Raw genomic sequence first — 14,167 nt, forward strand, 5'->3', positions numbered from 1 at the left:
AGGCCAATCAAAATCTTACAAATCGCCTTTGGCTATAGGCTGTTTGATGTTGACTTACTCATAGTATAAATAGAACCAAGGGCCCGATTATTCGGTCAAATGGAGGACAATGTGATACATCGAGGAAGCTAACAGGGGCGTGTACCAGCTATCCAGACAGTGGGCGTGTCTAAAGGACACTTATCAGCCGCTCGTCATGGCCAGGACATCGCTGGCGTCGTGTCGGTTAGCAGAGAGGACATGATGAAGTGATAGGGAAAGGGAAAGTGTGTAATACTCGAAAATGGGTTGCATACATCGGCATAGTCTGACGGGGGAAAGGGGCACATGGGGGTTAAGGCCGGGAGTGGGAGCTGCATTATTAATAGGCATTTATTTATCGGCTCCTAGCTTCGACTACATTATATTTTTTATTTAACTATTTATTTATTTATTATTTTTTTTAGCTTTTAAACTAGCTATTAGTCTATATTTTAAATATAAAGTTAACAATTATTTAATATATATTTTTAAATTTATTTATATATAAAATTATTAACTTTCTTTATAAAGCTCTCTTTTTTATTATATTCCTTATATATTATATAAAAATAAATAAATCCTTAATAATAAAGTAATATATTTAAAGAAAAAATTTAATTTTAAGTATTTAAATTTCTACTTTTTATATAATATTTATTTAATATATAATAAATAAACTTTATTTAACTTTTAAAAAGTTTTAATTTATTTAAATAAGTTTATTATTATAATATTATTATTTTATTAATTATATATTTAAAATAAGGATTATTATTTAATTTATTTAATAAAAGTAAATTTAAATAATTATATAATAAGTATATTAATAGGAAAGAACTAACTTATTAAGTCTTATATTATAAAATTCTTTTTTTTATAAAAGTTATTTTAAAAAACTAATTTAATTTTATTATATAACTATTTTATTAACTATTAACTCTTAAATTATTTATATTAATAATTTTAATATAATATTATTAAGAGTAATACTAGTTAAAGCTAGGGGTTAAGGATAGCAGGTGGGCCCTACAGGGGTCCCTACAGGTCCCCTTATCAATAAGGCTACCACACCATTACCTCTCACCCCAAAGCCTAAAGGGCAACCTTCCTTTTTTCCTTTTTTCCTTAGACAACCCTACTCTTTAAATCCACTCTATTTAATACAAACTTTAAGCCCTTATACCATAAAGCCTAAATAACATCTTAATACCTTTTAACTTTATTTATATAATATAAGGTTTAATTATATATCTATATATTATATTCTTTTTTTATTATTATTAATATTATATTTCTTTAAATATTAAATTTTAAGTATTTACTATTATATAAAGGTGCTATATATATTTTATATATATAGGGATTAAAAATAAAACTACTTATTAGCTCCTATGTACACTCTGCACTTGTAGGTTTTTTAGGCAACCTTTCTTAATACTAGTCATTTGTTTTATATTAAGTTTAAACAAGGTTATAATTAAGGATATTATAAATCGTTATCGACAATGTATTCTTTCCAAGTGCTGGGTCTTGAGTGCTTACCACTGTATGAAGGCGCCATGTATATCCTTGGATGTATACGGAATAGAAGCGAAACCACACAATTGAGGATATTGGACCATGGGCGGCCATGGGGGATAGATCTCGGATCAAACAGGCTTTCACGGCCGGAACCGAGGAAGATATCTGGGCACGTATGTAGAAATCGATTTACACGAGTTTTCGAATCGTTTCCCAGGTTTCAACCTTTGACAAATGAGATCCTAACTATGCAATAGATCACGTGGCCTTTGTCACATTCAATGGTCCTGTTCAGTCGGGATCACAGCCCAAGAAGAATTTCAATCGTCCACGGATGAAAGCAAGCGCTATAACTCCTGGAGAGGCGAAGACACGTAATGTTTACGAAGCCAGACATGGTCTAGTAGCACAACGACATTACAAATATGATATATTCATGCAACATTTCATGGCATCCGTGGACATTACCAGATTTATATCATAGCCACTGCCAGTGAACAACACCTTAGACTCCAACAGGGACAGGCCAAAGCAGCCCCGACACACACAATCCCAAGCAAATAACAATGGCGGTGAAGCCACACCTTCCTCAACCGTGACAATCCTATGAGCAGCAAGGCTTCCCCTCCTCGCCGACCTTCAGCTCAGCAACCCCATCGACGACCCCGTTCAGGCCCACGCTGCAGTTGACCTCCTGCCGGCTAGGGGGCACGTCCAGCGCCGGGTTGCGGTCGAAGAAATTGACGGGCCGCATGGTGACCTTGATCATCTCCATCGGCATGACGGGGAAGTCCTCGACGCGGGGGATGTGGTTGATGCCGAACTGGACCCAGACGACGGGGCTGGCGCCGGAGCTCGGGGTGAGGTCATCGCGCCGCCCGGCCCAGGCGCGCACGCCGGCGCCGCCGCGCGACTGGTTCGTGTAGTACCCGCCGGCGAAGAGCTCGCCCTCGGCGTAGCGCGTGACGTAGATGCTGTGGTCGGCGAACTCGGCGCGGCGGCTGTGGTAGCTCTCGGCGTCGGCGAGGATGGGCTGCATGGGCGGGACGTGGATCTTGTAGGCGACGCTGGCGCCGTTGACGGCGTTGCTCACGCCCGTGTTGACGAGCTTGAAGGTGCGGTTGCGCGCCGTGTCGAGGTCGTAGCCGCCCGAGGCCGTGACGGGCGTGCGCGTCACCGTGTAGCCGACGCCGTGCGGGTTCTCCCTGGGGTCGCGCGGGATCGCGTGCGCCTCCTCGTAGACGACCTGCTGGTTGTCGGGCCCCGCGATCATGGGGTCCACGCGCAGGGAGAAGAAGTGCTGGTGGTAGGCGGCCAGGACGCCCGGGTGCACGACCGTGCCGTAGGGGTGCGGCTCCCTGGTCAGGCCGAGGTCGAGGGGCTGTGTGGAGAGGATGCCCGTCGCGCGCACCTCGTAGGTGATGTCGCCGGCGAGGCTGAAGTTCCAGGCGAGGATGTACTCGTAGTTGCTGACGGTCAGGATGGACTGCAGGACCAGCTCGCGGTTGCGCACGGCGACGGCGCGGCCGGTGCGGTAGTTGGTGTGCTTCCACAGGAGGCCCGCGTCCTGCTCGTGGATGCAGACCACGTTGGGGTAGTCCTGGGGCCTGCCCTCGGTGTCGGCCAGCACGCCCGAGATGTAGTAGATGGAGCCCAGGCAGTCGCACCCCAGGCTGAGGTTGTTGGCCATGATGCCGGCGCCGACGTCGCCTAGGTCGAAGGCCTGCTTCTTGTGGAAGGGGTGGCGGGGGTCTGCGTAGGGGATGGCCATGTCTGAGAGGGAGAGTCGGTAGAACAGGGGTTTCCCGTCGTAGTGGACGTCGTACAGGACCATTCCCTCGCGCTGGTTGAAGCCGACCTTGAACTCCCACTTCTGCCACTTGAGCACCTTGCCCAGGCCGTCCTCGCTGTACTCCTCGACTGTGAAACTTGCCCCCTCGGGCTGGACTACCCGCAGCGGCTTGAGGTCCTTTCGAAGCCCGTTGGGCTGTGCCTCGGGGATGTACTCGTTGGGTGGCACGGGGCCCTTCCATGCCTCGAGCGGCTTCACGGTTGAGTCCTTGCCCGTAGGCATGATATCAATCCGGATGACCTTGTAATCGACCGTGTCCACGACTGGCGAGATGGGGAGCGGGAATGCGTAGTGACATCCATCCTCTTCCTGTGAGTTTTGTGGGTCGCGCATGTACAGGAAGCACTGCTTGACCCGCTTGTGGTCGGAGAAGAGGCCGTCGTGGACGCCATCAGAGCCGTAGATCCAGGGGTCAGACACGACCACGCTGCCCTCGGGGAGCTTCAGCTTCTCGATCTCGGCCTGGACGCCGGGGTCTGCCAGCATCGCCTTCTCGATCTCGATGAGCTCTTCTCCATCGCCGGGAGCATGGATGAAGGGGCCGAGCCGGACGTTGCTCTCCACCTTGGATGTGCTGAGGTTGACAACAGCCTCGTGGAGTTTGTCCTGGTGGCGAATTAGCTTTTTGGCCGGAAGCATCGAGGGGCAGGTGCGCCGATTGCGGGTTTGCTTACGGTGTTCCTCAGGTAGTACACGACCTGGCTCTTCCTGTCAATGGGCTTGACTGGCCGGCCAGCCCTCTCGGCCTGCAGGTATGGAGCGAGGTCGGCCTTTGGTGGCTCCAGGAGGGTGACGACCTTGAATTGGAACCTTGTGCCCTCGGGCCATTGTGCCCTGATCAGGTCTGACGACTTGGATATCTCACTTGCGGTCAGGGGGCCAAGAGGGTGCGAGGGTGCTGACTTGCGGGAGGTGCCGTTGGAAGTGGTGGCAGTCTTTGTCTGGTTGAGGGTTGCCGGCTCCGACGCCGTGGCAGTGGTGGTGTCGTTGGCCGTCATGTTGACAGTAGGACAGGAGAGGGGAGGTGAGGTGAGGTGAGGTGATGTGGCAGGATTCAAGGGTAAAGGGTGTCTACCTGGGTACCCAGGTATCAGGCTAAACGGGAGGAGCAAGAAGGCAGTGGGTGAGTTAGTCAGTGGCTGTGGCAGTGTGAGATGATGGCTTGAAGTGCGTTTATTATATTCGTCTCTTCCGGGTCGACCCAAGGGACAACAAAATCCCATGCGAGAGAGGACGGCAAATGGCTAATTAAGAGTTCGAGGCCTGAAGATAATGTGGTGACGGGCCGGCAAGATATAGTTGGGAGATGCGAAACATGTAGCTTTCACTACCTGGGTACTGTCTGTCATGACCGCTGCGCCTGCAGAAATCCGCTTACCGCATTTGGATGTTAAAGGGAGAAAGTCACAGCCAAAATCGGGAGGGTTGGAGGGTTGGAGGGTCCGCCAGGGCGGGAATGCTTATCGGAGATCCGCCCGAGCACACGCCCCCCGCCGATATCGATGCTTCTCTTTGGCTGCCAGGCTGTTTGTGTGAGAGACGGGAAAGCCAAACCCGGTTGGACATGCCACAAACGGTCTAATGCAAGCCTACAGGCAGAATGGTTGGCCATTGCCAATTGGGCTTCCAGCCTTCGAGCCTTTTCGCATCCGTGCTCGCTGCCAGGGATGATCGCTTCCTGTTGTTGTATCGGTCCGGCAGATGCTGCCGTGCGGAGGACATGCTCGGACCGGAGGTCTTGTTTCTGGCCTCCGTTGTTTACGCGGCTGACGACGACGCCCCCTCCCGGCCCTCCCGGGTAGCCGATGGGACACGCTCAGGATGTGACTTCGTATGCATGGTCAAGCAGCATGATTGCATGTCTCATATCTGCGTGGGTGGTGAACCGTGAGACGTCGCTGACTCTTGCAATCGGTCGAATTGGCGTTGGATGATGACGGCTTGCTGCGTTGCTGACAGCATCACTGGCTGACTCGCCGTCGTGGCTGGCCGCTCCGAAACATTTTTTTAATTTGTAATTTGGCTGCGTCGACCTTGAACGTATTGTACAAATTTTTGGACAACAGCACCATCGCTTCTTCCAGCACGATATGAATGTCGCTCCATTAAACATGCGGCTGGCAGCCCCGAACCATGCCCAACGCTGTTGCCATGAATAGCCAATTGTTTGTCCCGTACGCGACCATTTTTCAGATCCTCCATAACCGACCCCGACCCATCACCACCAAGCAGACCGATATGCGCCTGAAGGAAAAGCGCAGTGCTCCAGACCCGACCATCAGAAGAAGCCCTTGGTCACCCAGCGGCTGGCGCTGACCATCCACAGCCTCGAGTACCACTGGTGGGCGGCCTCCATGTACTTGGGCATGGGCCCCAGGATGCCGTCGTGCTTGTTCTTGGAGTCGAAGAAGCAGCTCTTGAGGCCCAGCTCGACCTCGCCCCGCTCCTTGTCGACCTCGGCGTACATGACGAAGATGCCGTCGCTCTCGCGGGGGCCGGGGCTGCGCACGGGGCTGTCGCCGCAGCGGACCGTGATGGCCGAGGGCGTCCTCTCGACCACCTCGAAGTGGTCTGTTATGCGCGTGCCGGGCTCGTAGTTGGACGTGGCCAGGTCGCGGGGGGACCAGAGGTGGTCGGGGGTGTCGGCCTGGTACTTGTTGGCGAGGATGCGGCGCTGGGACCTGTAGCCTGTTTGGTGGTGCGAGGCATGGTCAGCACGTGTTTGACTGTTCTCTCATTGCACCTGTCTCGTAAAGAAATGGAGGGGAAGAAGCGAAGGGGAGCTCACCCCAGCCGGCCCAGACACCACGGCAGAACTCAAGCGCCAGTGCGCCATCCTGCTGCAGGAGCTCGGGGCGGATCTTGGAGATTGGTATGCGCTTGATGCAGACATCCTGGGTCGAGGGGTTGTTCTGCACGTTGTAGCGGTTGTATGGGTTGCTCTTCCAGATGGGGTCGTCGCGGGGCAGCGGGCGGATGATGGAGGTGGAGCCGGCGACGTAACCGACAAAGGCAGTGCCCGTGAGGACGGTCGTGTAGAAGGTCTTTTTGATGATTCCCATCGTGGCTGCTGGTCTGGCTGCTGGTGTTGCTGCTTCTTGCTGCTGGCTGCCCTGCGAGGAGAGCAATAAAGTTGAAGCTATTCACGGGCGGAGACGTGGGGGCGGGGGAGCAGACAAGAAGCAAGAGCGAGAGATACAGAGAAAGAGTGAGAGCTAGAAGAGGCAGGACAGGACTGGTGGTGTTTTCCCAAAAACCAAAGCTCGCAGTTGTCGCGTGATGGTTGCGTCGACACTCACCTCACACAGTACAGATGTATGCGGCACCACCCAGGCCTGCCAGGTACCCAGGACTCCAATGTGGTAGACCTCGGATGATGGACGGCCTGCGCCTCGCCCAGGTGGTGGAGCTACCCGCCCGACCCCAGAATTCGGGCCCTGAGCAGGGCTCGACAGGGCCTGGGAGCTCGCCCCTTCCCTGTAGCATGCCCGAGATGGGCTCGCGCCGCGGGGTAATTCGGGACGGTCGGCGTCGCAGTCGGGCTGTACCGGCCCCGACCAACCCCCCTGCCACCCTGCCACCTCCCTCGACAAGCCGTTGCACAGTGCCGAGACGGTCAGTCATTTCGACAACGGCGACGGCCCCGATGCAACGGCCCCGTTGCGACGACACCAACCGGGGCGGGTCAATTACTTGTTATTACTGTCTTGATGTGATCAATGACTGGCAGCCATCTACTCACCGTCATCTGCGCCACGGACTCGTAATCAATCACATCTTGACGCCCTCACGCAACTTCAGAGTTCGACTATCCGAGCTTAACTACGTCGCCAAGATGTCACGACTGACGGGTTCCAACTCGAGACTTTACCCACCTCGATGGCTTCATCTACCTCATTTGCGCAGTCCACGGCATCCAGTGATGCAAAGGGGGTTTGTCTGTGTCGACAATGTCTGTCATGTGGAGTACGGGTCAGCTTTGACGTCGCCGACGCACACAATCTGATACACATCTCGTCTCAACGCCCGCGCCCAAAGTTTAGCCTCATCAGCTTCTAGATTCTTCTTGCCCTCCATTGTTTCAGCTTGGCATTTTTATTAAATCCTGTGCTATCGTCATCATGGCTGATGCTGAGGAGATGAGTCGAGTGACCCATCTTGCCAGCTTGAGATATCGTGCTTCTTCTCCATCCTCACAGCACACGTCCAAACATGGGCCTGTACCAAAGACGGCAGCTTCGTGCCGCCGTATCTCTGCTCTTATACCCCTTTGCCTTCGCAGTCCTACTCACATTCACAGCAAAACTGCTCTTCGGCGGGCGCCCGACCTCGCCTCCTCCACCAGTGACAGCACCCAGCCATGGTAGCCCCGAGCACCAGCCCGGCGTAATATCCAAGGCCCTCGTGGTCGCCTCAACCAAAAACGACGACACAGCCTGGCTCTCCGAGATCCCCCCAGCACTAAACTGGACCGTATACCACTACCGCGTCGACGACCCCATAACCCCGGCCCTCAGCGTGCCCTCGAGGAAGGGGAACGAGGCAATGGTCTACCTGACCTACATCATCGACAACTACCACTCCCTCCCGGACCTCATCTTCTTCCACCACGGCCACCCGCGCGCCTGGCACCAGAAGCTCACCAGCGCCGAGGAGGTCGCCCGCCTGCGCCCAGGGTACGTCCTCAGGGCCGGCTACGCCTCCGCCCGCTGCCTGCCCGGCTGCGAGAACGTCGTGCCCCTCGAGGGCGGCGAGCCCGCCCCGAGCATGGCCGCCCTGCCGCTCATGTCCAGGCGGGACCACCTCGTCACGCTGCTGGAGAACTTCCTCGAGCCCGCGCGGTTCCCCGAGCTCGAGGGGGCCGTCCCCAGGCAGCTGGCGGCGCCGTGCTGTGCGCAGTTTGCCGTCAGCCGGGACCGGGTGCTGCGCAGGGAGAGGGAGTGGTGGCTCAAGCTGCGGGAGTGGCTTATCGAGGCGCCGCTGCCGAGCATGAATTCTGGGCGGCTGATGGAGCATCTTTGGCATGTGTGGTTTGGTGTCGAGGCCGTGCAGTAAGTCTGTCCTCTTTGGGCTGTCTGTTGCTGTCGACTGTAGTATGCGAGATTGTGGTTGCCTGTTGTTAACTAACACTCTGGCTCTAGTTGTCCAAGCCTCGAGGCTTGCCAGTGCCACGTGTTTGGCCTTGGCGATAACTGTGAGAGCTACTTCGAGCAGGAGAAGTACATGTGACGGAATACAGTGGGCTGGTCTCTGGTTTCACCCATCGACGACTCCCGGATAGGATTAGCATGAGTACATATTCCACCCTTCTGTCTCATTCCAAGATCTTCTTTTAATCCACATTAGAATGCCCGCCGAACCAGCTCAGCTATTCCCGGCCTTTGAGTAAATCCTGGGAGTCCACTGCATTGCATGCCTGGTTCTTGGTCTCAGCCCCGTCAGCCTTATCTCTGATGAGCAAAGAACTTCGGAACATGTTCATGTCCACAACTGCGACCAAATGTGTCACCAGTCGATCGCCTGACTCACAGGAGTAGGCCAGTACCTCGTTCCTCGGGTTGTTGCCACCATCCTCGAAACTGCTACATCCAGCTCGTAAGGTGGCACACGATGATGTGCCCCGACTCCTGATTCCAAGCGCCTCCCTGCATGCGAAACCAGCCATCGCCCGACGAGCATCGATGACCACCATCTCAGATCAACCCAGCTTCGGCCCAGGCACATCATTAACAAAGTGCTTCATCATCACGCTGTTGTTCTTGCGCTCCATCCTACCTGTTCCACAACAAAAATGTCAGCGCACACCTTGTCACCCGAAAAAAGAAGGAAAAGGGGGCAACAAGCATCACTTCTTGATGGTCCTGTTGCCCCGAAGCTCGACCTTACTCCAGTATACGCGCGCCTCGTGCCGCGCCCTGTCCTGCTGCTTGAACTGCCGCAGCACCACGGCCCTCTGCTCCGCCGCGGGCAGGTGCGCCAGCGCCGCGCGGTCGCCGACCGACATCTGGGCCATCGCGACCGCGAGCGACGACCTGCCGCTTGCCTCGGCGCGGCGCTCCAGCCGCGTCAGGGCTCGCCCGGTGTCGGCTGTCGTGTCCGCCGGGGACGGGCCTGCTGGGGGCGGCGGCGGCGGTCCTGGGCTGTCCTCGCTCGGGTGCGATGCCGCCGCGGGGAGCGCGCCGCGCCGCGTCGGCTTCTGCGTCTCGGACAGCGGCCTGTGGTGCCTCGGGCCCGGCGCCGAGCGGTTCGAGAGGAGCTTCCCCGAGGCGAGGAGGAGGGTGCCCTCGCGCAGCCGCAGGGGGGGCTCGGCCCCTGCCCGTGGTGATCCCTCGGCCTCGGAGGCGTCCTCGCCGGCTGAGGAACCGCTGTCGCTGTCGCTGTCGCCGTCGCCCCCGGCCCCCGCGGCCCCGGCGCTCTCGTAAAAGTCCCGGAACTCGCTCCCGCTGTCCTCGAGGTCGATGCGGCAGTGGCCCTTGCCCGTCATGTGCTGCCGCACCGCGTGGGCGCCCTGCCGCTGCGTGTGGCAGAGGAGGCACTCGTGGTAGGTGGATATCACGAGGTGCATGTAGCGCACCAGGGTCACGGGGTCGACGGCCAGGGCGAGGGACCCGTTGTCTATCGACGTGGGGATGAGGAGGGAGTGGCTCTTGCCCATGTGGGTCAGGTTGGAGCCGAAGTCTGGGGAGGTGGTGTTGCAGAAGAGGCACTGCGTGGGTGTGAACGAGTCGCTGTCTGCCTCCTGCTCGGCTCCGGCCTCTGGGTCTTCCTGGTCCTCTTCTGCTGGCCTCTCTGGGCCGTTTGTCCTGTCAATGTGTGTTAGCACTGCCTGCTCTGGCAGAAATTCCAGGATGGAGAATGGAGTTGGTACCTATCGGACAGTGGCTTCTGTGGTACTGCAGCCTTGCCTTTCCCTATCAGCGGTGTCTCTGCTGGTGCAGAAGCACCCGTCAGTCTTGTGTTCCCTGTCATGGTGCTGGCTTGAGTTGTGCCAGAAGACGTCGCTGAAGTGTCCATGTGATGTCAAATACTATTCAAGTCTGGAATATGTTCAGCTAAATGCAGCTCCGTCGGTCCAGACTGGTTGATACACCTCTTCCATAACGGTCTCCTGAGCATCGCCATGTCCATGCTCTATATATATTCATCGTCAATCTCAAACATCACACATGGGATCCATCTCCGAAAGCATCTTCGAGCTATTGCCACGCGCACCCATGTAAATCCATTAGGTGACTCAGGCAACGAATGTAAGGTGCCTGGGTGTTGTGGCTGACACCTGAGTCGTCTTGAGAGTATGGAGGTCTAGGCCCCATGGGTGGAGTATATTGGTAACAGTGATGTGCGAGTAATGCGACAGGCTCTGCTAGTGCAATACCTGTCTCCCGGGCCAGTCACTCAGAATGACTCATGCCGATGCAAGGCGATCCTGCGAGACGATCCTCTGCCGCCTCGCCGGGCTTGAAGGGGGAGGTGCAAGATCATGTCAAAATTAGCAGAGAAGAACCCCTTGCTTATCTGCCATTGGCCTGATATGTGTCAATTGGCTGCATTTTTCATGTTGCGACCGAGGGACCGACTTGACTTGTTTTGTACGCAGTCATCGGAAGCTCTCCTCTTCTACAGGGCATCCATTGAGCTACATGTTGTAAGTGCCTCCAAGTGTGGATGGCCTCAATTCCTGGGCATTGCTGCTTTGCCAAACTCCCCGTAAAGCGAGAGAGGGCTTGGAAATCATTTTGTGCTTTATTTTGATTCCGGCACCCATTCCATGTGTATTAGTCCTGTCACGAAAAAATACCACAATACGTGAAATAGCGCGGTGGGCAGTCCACGGAAGGTCATCACAGCCACGTTGTGAGACGTTAGGCCGTGAATTTCAACCAACACATGAGCTAGGCAAGCATTCCCATACCGAATCCAGTGACCAGGCTAGATAAATATCTAATGCCACTTGCAGCTCATACCATGCATACAAGTTTGATAGAAAATATCAGTGCACGACAGTCGCCGGCTCGAGATCTCAATATACACTGCAAGGTTTGCCAAAAACGACGGCTCGCACCGCCGAGGACCCCGGCCCCGTCTATTGACATAGAGATGAATCCAGAACCGATGTCCACGTGAATGAGGTCATGAGTTTCAAGGTTTCAGCACGTCCATCGCATTCGGATCTTCCACGGGCAGCTGTCCGAGAAGAACCATCCCCACTACGCTATGCCATGCCATGCCGCGGGAAATTTAGATACAAGTTCCGTGGGACCTGGAACCTCAGTGGCGGTCGAGACTCGGCCGGCGGCTGATGGCCCGCCCACATTACGGGGCCGCCAGCCAGACGGCGCTAACCCCCAATCGTATTCCGAGGTTTGTATACGGCAAGCTGGGCTTACGGTGCGCGCCCAGAGGGACTTCATGGACGGAGAGGTGGGACAGATGGGACAATTCATCGCCCCGATTCGTACGCCAGGCCGATCTCGCCGAGTGGACCATGGTTCTCACCATCAGCATCATCATCGATCTCGAAATGGTCTCAAGCAGACAGCAGCGTATAAAAGGGCTGGAAATCCGACGCCCATGAGCCCTCATCTGGGGCACATGCGCTCACGGCTTTTACCTACCTCACCATACCATACCACTCGAAAACCCCCAGAAACGCTCTTACGACTAGCCATACAATATCCTCAAATTTAGCACACCTTGATCACAGCCGACATAAGAAGCACTTACTTAAAAAAGGATCTCGACTATGGCGCCATCAAACACAGCCGCCTGGCTAACCAAGGCAAAGAACCCCCTCGCCGTGTCCCCGGCACCATACACCCCGCCCGGGCGAGACCAGATCGTGATCCGCACCCGCGCGGTGGGCGTCAACTTCTGCGACTGGGCCAAGCAGGACATCGGCGGGATGATGTTCCCCTGGGCCAAGCTCCCCCACATCATGGGCGAGGACGTCGCGGGGGAGGTGGTCGAGGTGGGGCCCGGCGACAACATCCCCTTCAGCGTCGGCGACCGGGTGCTGGGCCACTGCCTGGGGCTGGACAAGATCAGCAGCGGGTCCAGCGAGGGCGCGTTCCAGGAGTACGTCGTGCTGCGGGCGGGGCTGGTGGCGAAGATACCGGACTCGGTCGCGTTCGAGCGGGCCTGTGTGCTGCCGGTGTGCCTGAGCACCGCCGCGACGGGGCTGTTTTGTGACAAGCACCTGGGCCTGGAGCTGCCGTCCGTGGACAACCACGCCGCCGCCGCCGCCGCCGCGAGGGGAGGGGCCAAGCCCGGCAGGGTGCTCGTCGTCTGGGGCGCCAGCACCGCCGTCGGGATGAACTGCGTGCAGCTGGCGGTCGGGGCCGGGTACAAGGTCGTTGCCACGGCGGGGAGGCACAACTTCGACTACGTCAGCTCGCTCGGGGCGTCGAGCGTCTTCGACTACCGAGACGCGGACTGCGCCCGAGACGTCATCAGGGCGGCGCAGCAGGTCGGGTCGGGATGTGCCGGGGCCGTTGCGATCGGGGCGGGGTCGATCGAGCCGTGTATTGACATTGTCGCGGCGTGCTGCAAGGGCACAGCAGACAAGGCGTATGTCGCCCAGATGAGCCTCAACGGGCCTCCCCCGCCGGGGCCGGGGGTGCTGAACCTGGTGGCCTGGCTGGCAAAGGCGGGCTATGCGTGGTTCTCGACGCTGGTGAGGAAGAACCTCAAGGGTGTCAAGGTCGAATTCGTCTGGGGATCGGACCTGTACGACGGCCCTGTCGCCGAGGCGGTGTACGGGAGCTTCCTACCAGCGGCGCTCGCGCAGGGGAGCTTCGTGCCGGCCCCGGAGCCACTCGTTGTTGGACACGGGTTGGATAAGGTGCAAGAGGCATTCGAGGTGGGCAGGAAAGGCGTCTCGGCAAAGAAATTGGTGGTGACTGTCTGAGGAGGTGGCCGAAACTAGACACATGATGGTGGTGCGGAAAATGAGGACTTCACAGCGGGCATGAAGCCCGAGAAGAGTGAAAGGCGGTCATTCCAGAGGGTACATTACCGGCATAGAATAATTGTAATATGGTTGGCACCCACCATGAGCGAGAGGCGAAGAGAGATTGCCTCTGCCCATGACAGCAGCCACAGACTACACTGGCCGTATCCTCCCTCCCCTCCAGTGATTTTGCACAAGCGAGGCAGTGGTGTCGCGACGGCGACTATGGATGCAATGTCCTATCTTCCAAGGCTCGGGCTGGTCTGCACAGCCTGCGATATTAGTCTCGACAGGTTGGATGTCTTCCCAGCAGTCGAATTCTAAACACTGTTCGACGTGTCGAGTGTGATATGCTCGTTATGTTGCCACACATGCGCTTCGATCAAATCGGCGTTCGTTCGGTCCAGCTCGGGCGGAGGTCCCGACTAGGAATGGTGGAGCGGTTTCAAGGTGGGATCTTGGTCGAGTGGAGTTTGATCAAAGCATCAGGGGACTCCGGGTCGAATAATCTGGTGTCGCTGCCAAAGAGACTGTCTTGTGTCAATTTGGTCGAGTCAAGTCTGGCTGGAGGTCGAAGCTGCGGGTAACTCAGCCAGGGGGAGCTTGGGAGCTTCAATGTTGGGCATGGGAGCCTCAGGTGGGGCCGGAGCTCCCCTGCAGGCCGTCCCAGCCCCAGGACAATCCCAGGGAGCTTGGGCCAAGAGAGCAGCAGCCCCTCAGCCCCTCATTCGATTGCAGGATGGGACCGACATGCTGCTTTGATGGAAAGGTCATGTCACTGTGTAACCTCGGAAGTCTCTTGGACTCGTACTTGTAGATAAACA

At 55.9% G+C, this 14,167-nt stretch overlaps 5 protein-coding genes across 5 annotated transcripts; 2 read left to right on the top strand and 3 right to left on the bottom strand.

The window, feature by feature from the left end:
* Positions 1-1,955: 1,955 nt before the first annotated feature.
* Positions 1,956-4,870, bottom strand: KVR01_007872 (uncharacterized protein). Its single transcript, XM_044783121.1, has 2 exons — positions 4,069-4,870; positions 1,956-4,000 (listed from the first exon to the last, which is right to left on the bottom strand). Exons 1-2 carry the CDS (start codon positions 4,615-4,617, stop codon positions 2,147-2,149), a joined length of 2,403 nt encoding a protein of 800 aa, XP_044642850.1. The 5' UTR covers positions 4,618-4,870; the 3' UTR covers positions 1,956-2,146.
* Positions 4,871-4,941: 71 nt separating this feature from the next.
* KVR01_008174 (uncharacterized protein) lies at positions 4,942-6,847 on the bottom strand. Its single transcript, XM_044781485.1, has 2 exons — positions 6,183-6,847; positions 4,942-6,082 (listed from the first exon to the last, which is right to left on the bottom strand). Exons 1-2 carry the CDS (start codon positions 6,454-6,456, stop codon positions 5,673-5,675), a joined length of 684 nt encoding a protein of 227 aa, XP_044643152.1. The 5' UTR covers positions 6,457-6,847; the 3' UTR covers positions 4,942-5,672.
* Positions 6,848-7,016: 169 nt separating this feature from the next.
* KVR01_007979 (uncharacterized protein) lies at positions 7,017-9,430 on the top strand. Its single transcript, XM_044785177.1, has 3 exons — positions 7,017-8,445; positions 8,536-8,686; positions 8,741-9,430. The coding sequence occupies exons 1-2, from the start codon at positions 7,607-7,609 to the stop codon at positions 8,621-8,623; spliced, it is 927 nt and encodes a 308-aa protein (XP_044642957.1). The 5' UTR covers positions 7,017-7,606; the 3' UTR covers positions 8,624-8,686; positions 8,741-9,430.
* KVR01_007786 (uncharacterized protein) lies at positions 9,240-10,475 on the bottom strand (the record flags this gene model as incomplete). The annotated part of the gene is made up of 2 exons (XM_044786952.1): positions 10,263-10,475; positions 9,240-10,197 (listed from the first exon to the last, which is right to left on the bottom strand). The coding sequence occupies exons 1-2, from the start codon at positions 10,406-10,408 to the stop codon at positions 9,240-9,242; spliced, it is 1,104 nt and encodes a 367-aa protein (XP_044642764.1). The 5' UTR covers positions 10,409-10,475.
* A 715-nt stretch (positions 10,476-11,190) lies between these two features.
* Positions 11,191-13,924, top strand: KVR01_007967 (uncharacterized protein). Its single transcript, XM_044782582.1, has 2 exons — positions 11,191-11,290; positions 11,352-13,924. Exon 2 carries the CDS (start codon positions 12,138-12,140, stop codon positions 13,299-13,301), a length of 1,164 nt encoding a protein of 387 aa, XP_044642945.1. The 5' UTR covers positions 11,191-11,290; positions 11,352-12,137; the 3' UTR covers positions 13,302-13,924.
* Positions 13,925-14,167: the final 243 nt, after the last annotated feature.

The sequence above is a fragment of the Diaporthe batatas genome (assembly GCF_019321695.1).
Source record: "Diaporthe batatas strain CRI 302-4 chromosome Unknown Contig00009, whole genome shotgun sequence".
NCBI classification, from domain to species: Eukaryota; Fungi; Ascomycota; class Sordariomycetes; order Diaporthales; family Diaporthaceae; genus Diaporthe; species Diaporthe batatas.